This window comes from Hordeum vulgare, chromosome 2H (assembly GCF_904849725.1).
Source record: "Hordeum vulgare subsp. vulgare chromosome 2H, MorexV3_pseudomolecules_assembly, whole genome shotgun sequence".
NCBI lineage: Eukaryota > Viridiplantae > Streptophyta > Magnoliopsida > Poales > Poaceae > Hordeum > Hordeum vulgare.
In genome coordinates this window covers 140,716,843-140,734,370 of record NC_058519.1, presented here as the reverse complement: position 1 = coordinate 140,734,370, position 17,528 = coordinate 140,716,843, and the positions used below count along the sequence as shown (strand labels likewise).

General features: G+C 49.2%; 1 protein-coding gene across 1 annotated transcript; it reads right to left on the bottom strand.

Moving 5' to 3' along the window:
• Positions 1-12,217: 12,217 nt before the first annotated feature.
• On the bottom strand, positions 12,218-13,911 carry LOC123425569 (protein BZR1 homolog 1). The gene is made up of 2 exons (XM_045109260.1): positions 13,400-13,911; positions 12,218-13,244 (listed from the first exon to the last, which is right to left on the bottom strand). The coding sequence occupies exons 1-2, from the start codon at positions 13,667-13,669 to the stop codon at positions 12,561-12,563; spliced, it is 954 nt and encodes a 317-aa protein (XP_044965195.1). The 5' UTR covers positions 13,670-13,911; the 3' UTR covers positions 12,218-12,560.
• Positions 13,912-17,528: the final 3,617 nt, after the last annotated feature.

The following is a 17,528-nucleotide window of genomic DNA, read 5'->3' as shown; positions in this document are numbered from 1 at the left end:
AGTACTGTTCTTACAGTCGAACGAGAAGAAGAAGGCAAAGCATACAAAGTTCAGCGGCTAGTGTACTACGTCTCCGAGGTCCTGACTCCTTCCAAGCAGAGGTATCCCCACTATCAAAAACTTATCTACGGGATTTACATGACTGCGAAGAAGGTGGCTCATTATTTCCAAGACCACTCGGTATCTGTCGTTTCCGATGCTCCGTTGTCGGAAATTCTCCACAATCGAGATGCGTCAGGCCGAGTGGCGAAGTGGGCGATAGAGATGTTGTACTGCGATATCAAGTTCGAGGCCAAGAAAGCTATTAAGTCTCAAGCCCTGGCTGACTTCATAGCAGAATGGGTAGAACAACAGCAACCGACCCACATCTACTCGGCCCATTGGACAATGTTCTTTGATGGGTCCAAGATGTTGAATGGCTACGGCGCTGGCGTTGTGATCATATCGCCAAAGGGCGACAAACTCAAGTATGTGCTGCAGATACACTTCGATTCCTCCAACAACGAGGCAGAGTATGAAGCTCTCCTTTACGGGTTGCGTATGCCCATCTCACTCGGCGTCCGTCACCTGATGGTCTACGGCGATTCGGATTTGGTGGTCAATCAAGTGATGAAAGAGTGGGACGTCAGGAACCCCACCATGAACACATACTGCAATGCAGTAAGAAAGCTCGAGAAGAAGTTTGAAGGTCTAGAACTTCACCATGTGCCGAGACTAAAGAATCAAGCAGCTGATGAGTTGGCAAAACTCGGATCCACTCGGAGACCAGTCCCGAGTGACGTCTGCCTCGAGCACCTTCACCTCCCTTCAGTCAAAGAAGATCCTTTTACAGAAGAGCCAGTACAACCAAAGAGTTCAACAGATCCGACTGAAGTCGATGTACCTGCTGTGGTTGATCTGGTTATGGGGATTCTTGCTGCCATCCCCGAGTGGACTGTGCCGATCATTGCATATATCCTGAGACAGGAACTACCAGAAGACGAAGCCCAGGCCAGGCAGATAGTCCGCAGGTCGAAGGCATTCACTGTCATTGATGGCCAATTGTACAAGGAGAGTGTTTCGAGCGTTCTCCAACGTTGCATCTCCCCAGAGGAGGGGCAGTTGATCCTGTAAGAAATTCACTCGGGAACCTGCGGTCATCACGCCTCTTCAAGAGCAATCGTCGCCAAGGCATTCAGGGCTGGTTTTTTCTGGCTGCAGGCGAATGAGATGGCTAAAGATATGGTCGACCGATGCGAGGGCTGTCAGTTCTACTCCAACAAGTCCCACAAGCCAACCTCTGCGTTGAAGAAAATCCCGCTTGTCTGGCCATTTGCAGTTTGGGGATTAGATACAGTTGGACCATTCAAGACAGGCCAAGAAGGCTACACTCATCTGTTGGTGGCAGTCGACAAGTTTACAAAATGGATAGAAGCCAAGCCCATCAAGAAACTCGACGCCTCAACAGCCGTCAAGTTTGTGAGGGACATCATCTCCAGATTCGGTGTACCTCACAGCATAATCACGGATAACGGGACAAACTTTGACTCGGACAGATTCAAAGGTTTTTGTGCAAGCCAAGGTATCCGAGTGGATTTTACTTCCGTAGCACACCCTCAATCCAATGGAAAAGCAGAGCGGGCGAATGGACTTATTCTTCAGGGTTTGAAGCCCCGACTCCTGCGAGAGGTGGGCCATGCCGCAGGCGCATGGGTCACCGAGTTACCTTCAGTACTTTGGGGTCTTCGCACAACCCCGAACAGATCTACACGGTCATCGCCGTTCTTCCTCGTTTATGGAGCAGAAGCGGTCCTTCCAAGTGACTTGCTTCATAATGCTCCATGAGTCGAGCTCTTCTCCGAAGTTGAAGCAGAACAAGCAAGGCAAGATGGAGTGGACCTTCTAGAGGAGGAGCGCGAGATGGCACTGACTCGCTCAACCATTTATCAACAAGATCTGCGGCGGTTTCATGCACGCCACGTCAGGAGTTGCACGTTCCAAGCAGGCGACCTGGTGCTCCGAGTGGATCAGCAAAGACCTCACAAGTTAGCCCCGGCCTGGGAAGGACCCTTCATCATCTCCAAGGTGCTGAACAATGGAGCATACAGACTCTACAACATCTAGAGGGAGACAGACGAGCCGCGTGCATGGAATGGAGACCTCTTGAAGCGCTTCTACACGTGATCGTCGACTGAAGCAGTGTAAAGAACTAGTATTGATGAAATAATATAAAGCGGATTCAGTTTTTGCAGACTCAGAATTCTTCCGCAGTTGCAGACTCCAGTCACACACAAAAAACTTAGTTGCGATTCAGAATCGCCTAAGTTATAACTTTCTCCGAGTGTGCACTAAGCGTCGCACTCGGAGACTTAGCTGTCATCAAGAATCACCTAAGTACTAACTTCTCCGAGTGTGCGCTAAACGTCGCACTCGGGGACTTAGCTGTGATCAAGAATCACCTAAGTTCTAACTTTCTCCGAGTGTGCACTAAGCGTCGCACTCGGGGACTTAGCTGTGATCAGGAATCACCTAAGTAATAACCTTCTCCGAGTGTGCACTAAACGTCGCACTCGGGGACTTAGCTGTGATCACGAATCACCTAAGTAATAACTTTCTCCGAGTGTACACTAAGCGTCGCACTCGGGGACTTAGCTGTGATCAGGAATCACCTAAGTAATACCCTTCTCCGAGTGTGCACTAAACGTCGCACTCGGGGACTTAACTGTGATCATGAATCAACTAAGTAATAACTTTCTCCGAGTGTGCACTAAGCGTCGCACTCGGGGACTTAGCTGTGATCAAGAATCACCTCAGTAATAACTTTCTCCGAGTGTGCACTAAGCGTCGCACTCGGGGACTTAGCTGTGATCAAGAATCACCTAAGTAATAACTTTCTCCGAATGCGCACTAAGCGCCGCACTCGGGGACTTAGTCGTGATCAAGAATCACCTAAGTAATAACCTCCTCCGAGTGTACACTAAGCGTCGCACTCGGGGACTTAGCTATGATCAAGAATCACCTAAGTAATAACTTCCTCCGAGTGTGCACTAAGCGTCGCACTCAGAGACTTAGCTGTGATCACGAATCACCTAAGTAATAACTTTCTCCGAGTGTGCACTAAGCGTCGCACTCGGGGACTTAGCTGTGATCAAGAATCACCTCAGTAATAACTTTCTCCGAGTGTGCACTAAGCGTCGCACTCAGGGACTTAGCTGTGATCAAGAATCACCTAAGTAATAACTTTCTCCGAATGCGCACTAAGCGCCGCACTCGAGGACTTAGCCGTGATCAAGAATCACCTAAGTAATAACCTCCTCCGAGTGTACACTAAGCGTCGCACTCGGGGACTTAGCTGTGATCAAGAATCACCTAAGTAATAACTTCCTCCGAGTGTGCACTAAGCGTCGCACTCGGAGACTTAGCTGTGATCAAGAATCACCTAAGTAATAACTTTCTCCGAGTGCGCACTAAGCGCCGCACTCGGGGACTTAGCCATGATCAAGAATCACCTAAGTAATAACCTCCTCCGATTGTACACTAAGCGTCGCACTCGGGGATTTAGCTGTGATCAAGAATCACTTAAGTAATAACTTCCTCCGAGTGTGCACTAAACGTCGCACTCGGGGACTTTGGTGTGATCAAGACTCACCTAAGTAATCACTTTCTCCGAGTGTGCACTAAACGTCGCACACGAAACAACATTCAAACACAAGAGTAAACGCTTTGATTCGGATTCCAAAATTCTCACAAAGATAGCTAACTTGGTGCGGATCAAGCTTACCGGCACCGATTTAAGAATGTGACGGCCAACGGCAGTGGCCAAAGTACCTTACAGATAAACACTCAGCATACCAAGGATAAAGTTTTCTTACGCGTCAGCTGGGTCGGCGCCAGGACTGGAGGGCTCCACGAAGGTGTCCAAGTCGATTCCGTCGGCGATGCGAGTAGCACTCTCAAGGAACGTCTCCAGAAGTCTTCGAATCGAACCTTCTTCGTGTTGGCGACCTTCAATGTCTTCAGTTTCTTCTCACGCACCTCCTTGCAATGGACTCGGACCAAGGACAGAGCAACATCTGCACCGCAACGCGCTGCAGATTTCTTCCACGATTGCACTCGGTTCGGAATCTCCTCCAGTCGCGCCATCAGGCTCTCCATCTCCTGCCGCGACTCATCTTCTGGCCAAAGCTCCTTGTCAATTCGGCCGACAACCTCTCTCAGTCGACCGATGAAAGGACCCACTTTGCCCACGCGGATGTGCGCCCGGAGCAGATCCCGATTGGCGTCCTCGCCGAGTGGCACGTTGTCGCGAATGGACCGCTCCACGTCCGCTGCTTCAGCTTCCGCATCAATGCAAAAATCTGCAACAGAAGGGCAAGCATACAATAAACGCCGAGTGTCACGCACACAGTACAAGCACTCAGCAAAAAAAATAGGACTTACCAGCCAGACGCGTCATCATCTGCCCAGCCCAGTCGCTGACATACTTCTCCTGAGCTATGCATCGTTTATTCAGGACGACCATCTGATTCGTGAGAGCAGTCCTCTGTTTCTTCATCTTTTCAACTTCCTCAGTTAACACCTTGTTCGCTTCTCGAGCCTCCTCCAAGGACTTCTCTCGCCCCGCCAAAGCATCCTTCATGCCGGCCATTGCGAGCATGGCCGCATCAAGCTCACCAGCGAACTGATTCCTCTCCGCCCTGAGAGCCTCATAGGCCGTCCCCATTTCACAAGTTTTCTGCCAACAAGCACCAAGGGACAATCAGAAAGCTCAACGATTAAAAGTCTAAGTTCTTCAGACCCCTGCCGACGCAAGCAGTCGACAGCGGTCTCGGGGACTACACCCAGTGGGTTCACTGAGAGTGACCCCACTGGCATGCAGCTCAAGCAGGCCTGTCCTATTGAGATGCATGTTATCACCTACGCCTACGAGGCCAATACTACCCGACCTGAGTATAACTTACTCTCGGGGACTCTTACAGTAAGTGCACTCCGAGTGCAACAACTGCTCGCACTCGGTCATATTATTTACAAACACAACCAAAGTAAAGACAATATGTATAAAGACAACTGTCGATGCAAGCACTCGACAGAAGTCTCGGGGACTACACCCACTGGGTTCACTCAGAGTGAACCCACTAGAAACAACAGCTGCTATTCAAGAACACCCAGTGGGTTACAAGAGAAAAGTAAATACTTACTAGACCACTTACTCGGATATCATCCCGTAGCTCTAAGCTCCGCTGGTACAAGGCCACAACAGAGTCGTAGGCCCTCTTGGCTTCTCCAGCCATCAGCTCCGCCTGCAACATAGCTCCCTTGGCCGCTCCCACCTGCTCCTCCGGAAGACGCTGGATGCTGAATTCAGCATTCAACGAGCCTGGAATCGTCGGAAGTTCCTGAGGCATCCCAAGGTCCGCCCCAGTCGGCTCCTCTCCACCAGCACTGATTCAGTCTGTGGCAACGCCTCAGTCGGCAGCACGTCGGCGTCGAGAGCAGCAGCAGGAGGAGCAGCCTCAAGAACAGGCTCCACAGCTGGGTCAGCTCTCCCCTGGTCGCCCTCGTCCAGGCAAATCGCCCCTGACAGGCCGAATGACACGAGGTCTCAGAAAAAGAAAGAAGCAGGACCTATGATAGAATTCGAGACGCGATAGTATAAAACACTCGGCGTCCCTACAACGCACCTGGCTGGGACGAGACGACGTTCTCCTTGTCCATGGGATCATCTTCCTGGCGCGCCGGAGAGGTGGCAGAAGTAGCGACTCTGTCGAGTGAAATCCATTCGGCCAGTAAACAGAAGTTCACTCGGATATCAGAAAGAATTGAAAGCTGGATACACTTACGTGGAGGTGACAGGGACAGCAACCCTCATTCGCGGCAGAGCCTTCCGAGGCTTAGGCCCACTCGGTTTGGCTGCCTTAGAAGACTGACCCGCAGGCTCAGCGGCGGCATCCCTGGTCCTCCTAGTGCTTCGAACACTCGGGACCACTGGAGCAGTGGGCGGAGCACTCGAAGACGCGGGAGGAGCCGAGGGGACGACGGGCTCGTGTCGGCGCTTGGTCCGATGCTCTAGTTGCGGAGGCGGCGAGTCCTGCTCTTCGTCTTATTCCTCCTCCTCGTTGGTCTCCTCCTCCGATTCCCCGCTGTCGGAGACGTACTCGGCGCTCTCCACGCTGCCCTCCTGGCTGCCTTCCTCCTCTTCCTCAGCCGGATTCCCATTCGAGACGGGGGAGAACCAGTTGGTCCACGCGTGCGTAAATTTCAGTCGGCAACATCAGACATCTCACAGAGATACAAACAAACGACAGGAATTAAGACAGTTCAGTGCACTCGACAAGTGTTACTCGCCTGATTCGGTGGAGGATGATCCGCGTTGTAAGGCTTCACTCGCCGAGATCCTTTGGGATTCTCGCACGGCCCATGATTTGGAGCACCCACGAGGTCACCCTCTCTTCAGTCACGCCCACCACGTTGGTCCGAGTGGAGTCTTCGGGCCCCGTGTAATGCCACATGGCATGGTCGCGAGCCTGCAAAGGCTGGATACGCCGACCGAGGAAGACCTCCCGCAAGTCTATGCCGGTGACCCTCCTCCTGACGACATCCACGAGTGCCTCAACCAAAGGCTGGATGTCATTCTTCTCCTCCTTCGAGAGCGCGAGCTGCTTAGGTGGGGCGGGCCGATCTAAACTAAAGGGAGGCAGCCCAGTCGACGCATTCGGACAGGCGATATCCTCGCAGTAGAACCACGTCGACTGCCAGTTCCTGACCGACTCACTTAACTGAAGAGCAGGATAACTACTCCGACTCTTTTTCTGGAAACCTAAGCCCCCGCGGAGCTGGAGGATATGCGTCTTATCATCCGACTGGCTAAGTCGTTTGATGGTTTGGGATCTGGCGGAAAAGATGTGTTTGAACAAACCCCAATGGGGAGGGCAGCCGATGAAACACTCGCACAAAACTATGAAGGCAGAGAGATGGGCAATGGCATTCGGGGGAAAGTGATGAAGTTGAGCCCCGAAGTGATTCATGATGTCCTTGAAGAAACGATGCGGGGGCAAGGAGAAACCTCGATGGACGTGGCTGAGCAGCAAGACGCGCTCCCCCTCCCGAGGCGCCGGCTCGACCTCGTTCTCCGCCGGCAGCCTCCAGGACTTGTGCACGATCATCCCGTGCTCCACCAGCTGCAGCAGATCCCCCTCCGTCACCGTGGAGGGGAGGAAGTCGCCCTGAATCCATCCCGCCGGCAGCGGCCGCCGCCACCGCTGAGCAGGCGCCGCCGTCTTCCCCTTCTTCTTCCTCGCCTCCATCTTGCTGGTCTGACCCTTGGTCATGGCGGCAGCTGCGAGCCCTGGGGAGGAAGGAGAAGGGAGGAGTATAGAAGCGCTGGAGGTGGCGAGAAGGGCGGAGCAGGCGAGAGCAAGGGATTCGGCGAGCGTAACGGAGAAGCCTCGCCACCGAGATTTAAATAGGGTTCCGACTGGGTCGCTGGCAGGTGGCCCCGAAACCTTATCCTCCCGACCCACCGCGGTGATATTAGTGGAGAGGTTGAAGGCGCGAGAATCGAGGCGTCAGGCGCTACTCGAGCGCGCTGGCGTCATCCCCGCTGAGCGCGCGGAAACCGAAATTTGAGGATCCCGGAAAATCCACCGCTGTCAGTTGACCGGTCGCGTCAGAAGATGCCGCCGAAGCACTCGGCTCCCGACAGTCTGTTTCGCGAGTACTTCCACTCGGATCGTCGATCAGAAAAGTCAAAATGGACCGAGGCAAGCAACGCCCAAGCCAAGTCTGTTCCAGTCGGATCCAACTTCAAACATCGCTTCATCGTTCCAACCCCAATCCATTCGGGGACTAATGATGGGGTTATAGTCCTAGGGTAGGGTCATAGGCCTGCCCTGTAGGTCCTACCCAAGGACTACCCCTCGCAAAGGACTAGACCCTTAGTCAGCTCCGACTGAATTAAGGAATCCCTGTCGTCCAGTCGGTAACATACCATCGGTCCTCCAGTCGGCGACTAGCATTCGGAGCATATCAGGCTAACCGACTGTATACCACTCGATACATCGTAACCCCCCTGGAGGGAAACGGTCGTACGTTTCCACGTGCATTTATTAGCATTTAGGGCGTACGTTACCTGTAACGTACACATTCAATCGCCAGTACTCCACCCCTGCACCAGAACCGTTGTGGAGGGCAGCGCACTCAATATAAGCCACCCTCCCCCACTGGTAAAGGGGTTAGCAATCCATTGTATTCCCTATTCCACTCGACAACAAAGCTCCCTGAGCACTGAGACGTAGGGCTATCACCTCCACCGCAGAGGGGCCCGAACTCATACATCCTCGCCGTAGCTGGGACTCTGCCCATCCTTTTCGTACCCTACACATCTACTGTCAGGCTTATACCCACGCCATTGTCCGTCTTGAAAATTACCCCTAAAGTTTACATAAATTACCCACCATGACACCGGTAAGTAATAGAAAACGTTTCACAAAGCGAAAAATCTTGAACTGGGCCGGCCCATGTAAAAACCTCCTATATTACGCTCTGCACGCTGGGAGCATATCCAGCACACCGTATGGGCCGGCCCATGCACAGGCGCCTGCTTTTAGTTTCGTTTATTTATTTATTTTCAGTTCCGTTTTGTTTTTTTATTTTAAATAATTTAGAACTTTAAATGATCTGTAAAATTTTAATAAACTGAAAATTATAAATCAACATATTTAAAAAATTAAAATGTTTGTGACTTCAAAAACTGCTCGAAGTTTTGTAAAAAATGCTCGCATATACAATAAAATGTTTGCAATTTTCTAAAAATATTTTTCCAATAAGAATAGTCCATGATCTCAAATACAATTCCATGTATTAAAAACTAATAAATGCATTTTACAAAATGCTTTCTAATTCAAAATATGTTCTAAAATTTTAAAAATAGCTAATGCCTGTTTTGATAGTTTCTTTTTTTATTTAAAATTTTCATTTCCAATTTTGTTTATTTATAATTTAAAGAATTTAGAATTACAAAAACTTTTGCATATTAAAAAATAAGAATTTGGATTAAAATGCTGACGAATTTTTATTTTGAATTAAAAATAGCATTCAAAAAAAACGCCGGATTTTTATATTTTTTTGCAAATTCCAAAACAATGGCCATGAATTTAATAAATATATTACTGATTTATAAAAATGTTTGTTTATTCAGAAAAACTTCATGCATTTCAAAAAATGTTTGTGAATTTAAAATAAAATCCTCCAACATCAAAAATTATGTTCGTCTTTTCTTGAATTGGTGGCCAATTGAAAAGAAAATATTTAAACCCGTTCGAAATATAAAAAATATTCATGATTTTTGGTAAATTTTTGTAAATTGTAAAAAATGCTCTCGATTTTAAAATCGTTCCCATATTTGTAAAATTATTCACGGAAGATCTAATGTATGTAGTTAAACAATAATGCTTCTAAGTCTTTGTGACAATATATCTGTGTAAATTTTGAAGAATTAACTATTGGATGGATCGGATTATTATTGTATGTTTTCTAAAAAAATCTTGAAATTCAAAATAAATCTTTGAGTTACCAAGATTTTTGACAACCATGATATATTTTTTTTGAAAATGTAAAAATTGCTTCAACTTGTGAATAAATTTGAAAGAAGAAATATTTTCTTGCGTTTGTGCACAAAATTTCTAAATCAAGCGATGATATGTGAACATAATATGGTCACCATCATTGGAGATAATGTTTTTTTTTCTTCCGTGGCAACTCATGGGCCATTTTTCTATACTAATAAAGCAATTAGTGCTTCTGTCGTCCGTCATTGATATTATGCCCAAAGTTGACATTAATTACCCACTGTGCCATCGATAAGTAAGGAAAACGCTTTGATTTTTTCCCCAAAAAGTCGCGGCGTAGTCCTTTATTTTATGGAGATGTTACAATAGCATCACCAATGGACTAGCGTTGTAGTGGCTGAGGCCTAGCACTCCTAGCCAGGCGACCAGGGTTCGATCCCCACATCTTGCACATTGTTTTCGTTTTCTCACACAAGGCCTTTCCCTATGTGTCTGTCTTCATGAGCTGGGCCGGCCCATCTGTTGATCTACATTCCGTTGTCTTCTTCTAATTTTCTTTTTCTTTTTTTTTATTTTCTTATTATGTTCTCTTCCTTCTTTATATTAATTTGGGGTTTTCAAATTTCAAATATGATGAGTTTTGAAGAAACATTCAAGAAATTATAAAATGCATGAGAGTTTGATTTTTAAGGAAATTATAGAAGTTTCATGGATTCAAAATATATTGGTGTATTTGTAAACTGTTTGCAAATTACAAAACAAAATCACAATTTGAAAAATAAATAGTCGGGAAAGAAAATCATGTTCTTGATTTTGAAAAAAAATGATCATTTGTTCAAAACATATTCGGGAATCTGCAAATAGTGTCCATCAATTTTTACAAAATGTTCACAAAAAGTAAAAAAACACAAATTTTAAAATTTGTTCCCCCATTTTAAAAAAGTTAAACGATTCAAAACATGTTTGTTGAGTCAAAAAATGCTCATGAATTCAAAAAAATCCATGCATTTAACAAAATGTTCATACACAAAACAAAAAGGAAAAAAATGTTCGTACAAAAAATACATTTCAGAATATGTGCACAAAAATTCTCTAGAGCAAGTAGGACAATGCTTTATCAATGTGAACAAATTGTACTACCCTCCCGAGTGGTTTCCTGATAAATCTCAGTTTGTTCGTAATGAACCTATGCTTTTTTTTGTAGTAACATGTTTTGAAGATCTATAGATGGAAATGTGTATATCATTAGGTGATTTGTTAACAATTTAGATTTTTGTTGCAAATAATTATGCTTCATCTTCTTTTCATTTGCTGTACTCCAAATTTGAAGGTTGATATTATATAAATTGTACCAAATTAATAAATATTGGTTGTGAGAAAAAAATTAGTATGTAACAATCACGAACATTAGGAAGCAATTCAAGGAAGGCGGCCCTCACAGTCTAGCTCAGCAAGATTAGTTATTAAAGTTATAAATGTTCTCTTATGCCGGTGTGGTTAAATGTCATTGTGGTGGATGAGTTTATCGCCTCAAGATTGACCATGTTCACACATGTGCGACAAGGTGAACGACCTAATGGTAGAAAGAAGGATAACTATGAGACGGATGGGTTACTGTATGTAAGTGGATGAGGCAGATTGTGTGTGCGGTGATGGATTTTGATGTTATTATTTTTCGCACGGTGCAACGGGCATTTGTACTAGTATATACTTATCCCTTGACACACTATCCATATATAAAAAATAAAGAACAATCATTGTAATAGCCAGATTCTTGTCACACACAGCCACGCCCAGCTAACGAACCGCAAGCGGTGGGTCGGTCGTCGTCGCCGCGGTGCACGAGGGGAGCATATGATTATGATTAGAAAAGAAAAGGCTCCACCACCCACCGGTCGGTGCCCGCCGAAATCCAACAGGATGCATCGGCAGCTGCCCGACGCCGACGCGCCATCGCTCGCCGGACACACGCACATGCCTGCACGCGCGGCGGGGTGGGGGGACGGGGACCCATGCGCCCGGCTCGACCGGCGCACGGCCCGCCGGAGTGGATTGGAGCCGGGCAACCACAAACCCAATCGGGGATCCAAGGGGCTTCAGTTTCTGTTCGCCGTCGGCCCTGGAGAGCGGACGAGCGTGCCCATTCCGTGGCTGTGCGATGCCACTGTCGCGGCCTTTTCCGTACTGCATACAGAGTGTTAATTGGAGTTTTGGATTCATCCACCGCCTGGCGTGCACCAACTATGCCATGCCAGCGGCTCAAGATTTCTGAAAGAGGGTATACAGATACAGAGCTAGTATTCTATACAGATATATGCCACGCTCTTTTCCATGTTTTTTCCGCCAAATTGCAAGTACTATTATAGAACAACGACAATGGTCTCCGATCGGACAAATTCTCGTGCTCGGCGCAGACATGCCATGCCATGCCATCGCTCGCGTGCCGACGGTGACGGTGGCGAATCTCCATCTGAACCCGGCCGTTGGCTCGTGGCCGGGCCGACGCATGCTCCCGCTGTAAAAGTGAAAGCAGCGATGAACTTCTAGTAGCTCCATGTTACTTCTCGTTTAGCCGCCGCGTCAAAGAGAGGTTTATTCAGGTCACCGCCTGAAGCTCAACTCCGTCCACCTTTTTACTCTACTCGACTTTCCCCCACATGAGCTCACACACATTTTGAGGACGTACACATGCATTGGCAGCAAGAACACAAAACAACAACAAGAAGAACCCAGCTACTAGCTACATCCATGAATGAATAATGAAGCAATCCATGGCCAGCCGATTGAGATGAAGGATTGTTTCGGATCCCTTTTCTTTGTCCGAGGAATCGAACAACAGATGCATCCATCCCCTACTAAACCTAGAATGAACGAATTGCGCAAATCGCAGCAGCAATGGCCGATCCAACAACCACCACGATTTAGCTTGTGCTTGACGAGGACTCGAGGTTCATGAAAGAACCCATTTTCCGATCATTGGCCGGCAAGTTCTGGAAGTGCCAGTGCGGATGGCCGTCATTTTGAGCCGACGCCGAGCGTGAGCTCAAGCTCCTCGGCGGCGACCTCATGGATCCTTTCCCCTTCCCACGGCGTCACCCTCCCCTTGTCGAACTCGAATTCCGGGCCGCCTCGGCCCCTCTCCCCCGCCATTCCCTCCATCTCCATGGAGTTTGAGCTGGAGGCGCCTAGGTTGACGAGGTTGTACGCGGGGGACGTCGGCGCCGTCGTGGCCATCTGGAAGCTGATCCACCGGCCAGAGTCCACCGTGGAGACGTCCGACTCGTCGCACTCCGGTATCGTGTCCGGATGCTCGTGCCGGCGGCCACGGGTGGGGCTCGCCGGCGCGGAGAGGGCGAAGAACGGGTGCCGGAACGGGTCGACCTCCCAGTCGGGCTTCAGGATCTTGGGCGGGCGCGACGCCGTCGGCGACGAGAGCGGCGGCGTCACTGGCGCGCTGTTGGAGACCCGGAGCGGGGGCAGGTTGGGGAGGCCACGGAGGAACGGGAGGAGGCAGGCGGGGCTCGGGTTGTCGAGGCGCGTGGGGCTCGGGAAGCTCGACGAGGCCGGGCTGGCGTGGTAGGAAGGCACCGGGCTCGGGAACGACGACGACGGCGCGCTGAGCAGCTGCGAGGACGAGCAGGGGCTCATGCCCGCCGACGAGACCCCACCGAACGGCCCGGACGACGGCGGCTTGTATCCCTGCCACGAATCGAACCACACAATCAGATCTACACATCCAAGCAAAAGCAAGCCCAGCTAGATCCAGGAAACGGAGGGAGGGAAGAAACATGGGGGTGAGGGCGATCTCGATCTCGAGAGCCGAGACCAAGAAACGAGGTCTAACTCGGTCTGACCTTGCGGTAGGTGGTGCCGTCGTCCTCCACTACCCATCCGGCCTCGCGGCAGAGCTCCTTGAGCACCTCGTTGTTGTCGCAGTGCTTGGGGAGCTTGTAGTTGCCGAGCGCGCGGAGGCCGGTGAAGATCTTGGCGGCGATGGCCCGGCGCCGCCGCTCGCGCCGCTTGTTGTTCTCCCGCTCCTTCCACGTCGGCGTCCGCCCCAGCCCGGCGTCCGCCTCCGCAGCCGCCGCCGCCGCCGCCGCCGCCCGGGCAGCCCCCGACGTCATGCTAGCCCGCTAGCTCCCCTGCTCCGTCCGCGCTGCTCTGCTCTGCTCTTTCTCCGTCCGGTCCCTTCCCTTCTCTCTCCACTTGGCCTAGCTCGTTTCTTTAATGGTGAGGTGGGGCGCTACAGTGAGGGAGGGAGGGAGCTGCTGCGGCGTGGAGTGGCGTGGTGTGTGATGAGCTGAGCTGAGCTGAGCTCTCTCTCTCTCTCGTGTGGGGTCGTCTGGGCTGGCTCACGAGGAGGGTACGGCGACCCCTGCTTTATTGCGACTGGATTAGCCAGATTTTCTACTGGTGATGTCCGGGACGGGCCGGGCCTACCTCTCCCTCTCCATCTTGGCGGGCACGGCTTTTGAGGACGGTGAGTGTGAACTACGTACGCTCTTTCTTTGACGTGAGTGCGAGTGGTGCTCTGCGTGCCTGTGCCTGTGCCTGTGCCCGGTGCATTGGGATTTGCCCGACGAATTTTACGGCCGGTGTAGTCTAGATTTCGGTACGTACACAACCAACGAGGAGTATCTAGGGGTGCAAAGTGCGTGCGTAGAAAGTCGGTTTGTAAAATGCCGTCGATCGACCAAGGGCTGTGTGTGTGGCTTGGCAGATTTACCAAATACTATCCCATAGGCCTCGTTTGGTTAAGGGGATTGGAAGGTTTTAAGATGGAAGGATTTTAAGGGATTGGTTGAATCTCTTTATTCCACCCAATCCTCTCAAATTTCTGGGATTTTGTTTTCACTAGTCCTCCAAAGAGGATTTTGAAACACATAAATAGAAAGGGATTGAAGGGGAACGGAGGGGATTCGCCTAAGCAAACCCCTCCTACCAAATGGACGTCCGAGGATCTGTGGGGTTTCTGAACCCTCCGGAGATTTTCCTCTCAAAACCTCCCCAATCCCCCTTAACCAAACGAGGCCTAAGGCCTGCTTTGGTTAAGGGAGATTAAGGCCTGCTTTGGTTAAGGGAGATTGGGGAAGTTTTGAGAGAAAAATCTCCGACAGGGCCAGAAACTCCACAGATCCTCGGGCGCCCATTTGGTAAGAGGGGTTTGCTTAGCACAATCCCTCCGTTCCCCTTCAATCCCTTTCTATTCATGTATTTTAAAACCCTTCTCGGAGGACTAGTAGAAGCAAAGACCCGGAATTTTTAAGAGGATTGGATGGAACAAAGGGATTCACCCATTCCACTGAAATCCACCTCTCAAAACCTTCCAAATCCCCCTTAACCAAACGAGCCGTAAGAACATGCGCAAACTTCTCCGTGCAAGAAACTCCACCTAACATGTTCGGGCCATTCTCTCCGAGAAAAAGAAAAATGCTCGGCCCCACCCTCGCGCGTGGAGTTGTAGCCCCCAACGCCGCCGTCTTGGAATGCCGTCCGTTCACACCAATCATTTTCTGCTCGGAGACGGGGAAATGCACTGTACGTACGTACAGTATGCCGCGATTAACTAGTTAGCCACGGGCCAAAATCTACACCTTCGAGTATATTTATACTTTAACGGGGCCTGGATCGACGGCGATGCCAGTGCCAAGTGGAAGGACGCGCTCTCTACTGTAAGTTTTGTTGCTTTGACACCTAAACCTCGTTGATTTACTATAGTACTGCCTAACGTACACTCCTACTACGTACGAATGCCTGCATGCGCCTACGCGCCACCACTTGTTTATGCCGCCACGGCGTCCTTGGCCGTAATACAATTGTTTTGTACAGTCTGACGGTCGGTGACAGAGAGCCGAATGGATAATTCGGCTGCAGACGCGGGACCATCTGCCGGGTCGCCGTTCTGGTGGAGGTTTGACCGAGAGGTTTACGCGTTGTGCACCTATTTCGAAGGTGGGATAGCAGCCCACCAACGCCTTCGAACAGTATTTGAAGCATCCGGGCTTATATTGGGCTCCCGTGCTCCATCTCTGAAAAATGTTCGGGTATTTGCAGGAGCAGCTAATTAACGAGCGCTTTCTCGGAAGCCTTCCGACGATCGCTCCCGCGTGTCGTCATTTGATACGTTTCCAGTCGTCGTCATGTCTTGCGTTTTGAGCATTTTTTTTATTTTACTTTTTTTTCGCACGCGTTTTCGCTTTGTTGAATGATTTTTTTGGTGTTACGTTTTTCACCGGTCTTTTGTAACTTTTTGGACGAAAAAAATAAAAATAAAAATTCCATGAAAAAACGTGTTTCCTGTTTTTTACGTGGAAAAACATGTTTTCTGTTGTTGTTTTTTTTTTTGCGAGGGCACGATTTTGCTTTCGCGAGAGGCACGACCGTGCCTATCGAAAAGAGAAAAACGCGTTTTCTGTTTTTTTGCGAGAGGCACGCTTTTACTTTCGCGAAAGGCATATTTTTGCCTTCGCAAGAGGTACCCCGTGCCTTTTAAAAAGGAAAAAAACGCATTTTTTTTTGCCGAGAGGCAGGCCCGTGCCTCTCCCGAAAGGAAAAAAAATGTTTTTAAAAAGGCGTGGTTTTGCTTCCGCGAAAGGCGCCTTCATGAGAGGCACGCCCGTGCCTCTTCCGAAAAGGAGGAAAATGCGTTTTCTGCTCTCTTTTTTCCGCGAGAGGCACGGTTTTGCCTTCGTGGAAAGGGAAAAACATGTTTCTGTTTTTTTCTATCGCGTTAGGCACGGTATTTTTGTCCCTTTTTTTCATGAAAAAAATTCGTCAAAACCTATCAACATGTGATCTAGTCTTGAAGATCTCGACGCGAGAAAGCCAACGGTGAAAACGGTTCGAGATTTGGACGCACGGTTTGAGAGATAAAACGTTTTGAAAATACAGATCTACGAAAAAAGGGAAAACACCCAGGTTGCGACAAGCGGCCCGTATGCAGTGTGCCACTTGTCGCAACCTGTGAATGTGGAAGTAACCGTTGGAAGGTGTATTTTGCTAACTAGTGCTTTTGGGTATTTGCTCACTACGTCCAATATAACACGGGGGCTCGGTATTAGGACGATGCATGTAGCAGCGAGGAAGTGCAGCAATTGGCATAATCAACTACCCAGAACAACTAGTTAGCGAGCACTTCTTCGGTAGCCTCCCAACAATCACTTCCGCGCGCCGCCACTTGCGCGTTTTCAACCGCCGCCACGTGTCGCGCTCTGAGCATTCCCTTCGTATTTTGCTTTTTTTAATTTTTTTGCACGTGTTTTCGTCTTTTTAGAGTGGGATTTTTCGGGTTTTTTCCGCACGGCCCTGCCTCTCGAAAAAGGAAAAACGCGTTTTTTCTCTTTTTTTCCTACGAGAGGCACGGTTTTGCTTCCGCGAGAGGCACAATTTTGCTATCACGAGAGGCCGTGCCTCTCAAAAATGAAAAAAATGTGTTTTCTGCTCTCTTTTTTTCTGCGAGAGGCACGGTTTTGCTATCGCGAGAGGCAAGGCCGTGCCTTTCGGAAAGGGAAAAAATGTGTTTTCTGTTCTCTTTTTTTCACAAGAGGCACGATTTTGCTATCGCGAGAAGTACGGCCGTGCCTCTCGGAAAAGGGGAAAACGCGTTTTTTCCTCTCTCTTTTTTCCGCGAGAGGCACGGTTTTGCTATCAGGAGAGGCACGACCGTGCCTCTCGAAAAGGGGGAAAACACATTTTCTGTTCTCTCTCTCTTTTTTCGGCGAGAGGCACGGTTTTGCTATCGCGAGAGGCACGGTCGTGCCTCTCCGAAAGGAAAAAACACCGGTTTTTTAGTAAGAAAAAAGTTTGTCAAAACCTATCAACATGGGATCTCGACGCGAGAAACCCAACGGTGAAAACAGTTCTAGATTTGAACGCACGGTTTAAAAGATAAAACGTTTTGAAAATACGAATCTACGAAAAACGTGAAAACTCCCAGGTTGCGACAAGTGGCACGCATGTAGTGCACCACTTGTCGCAATCTAG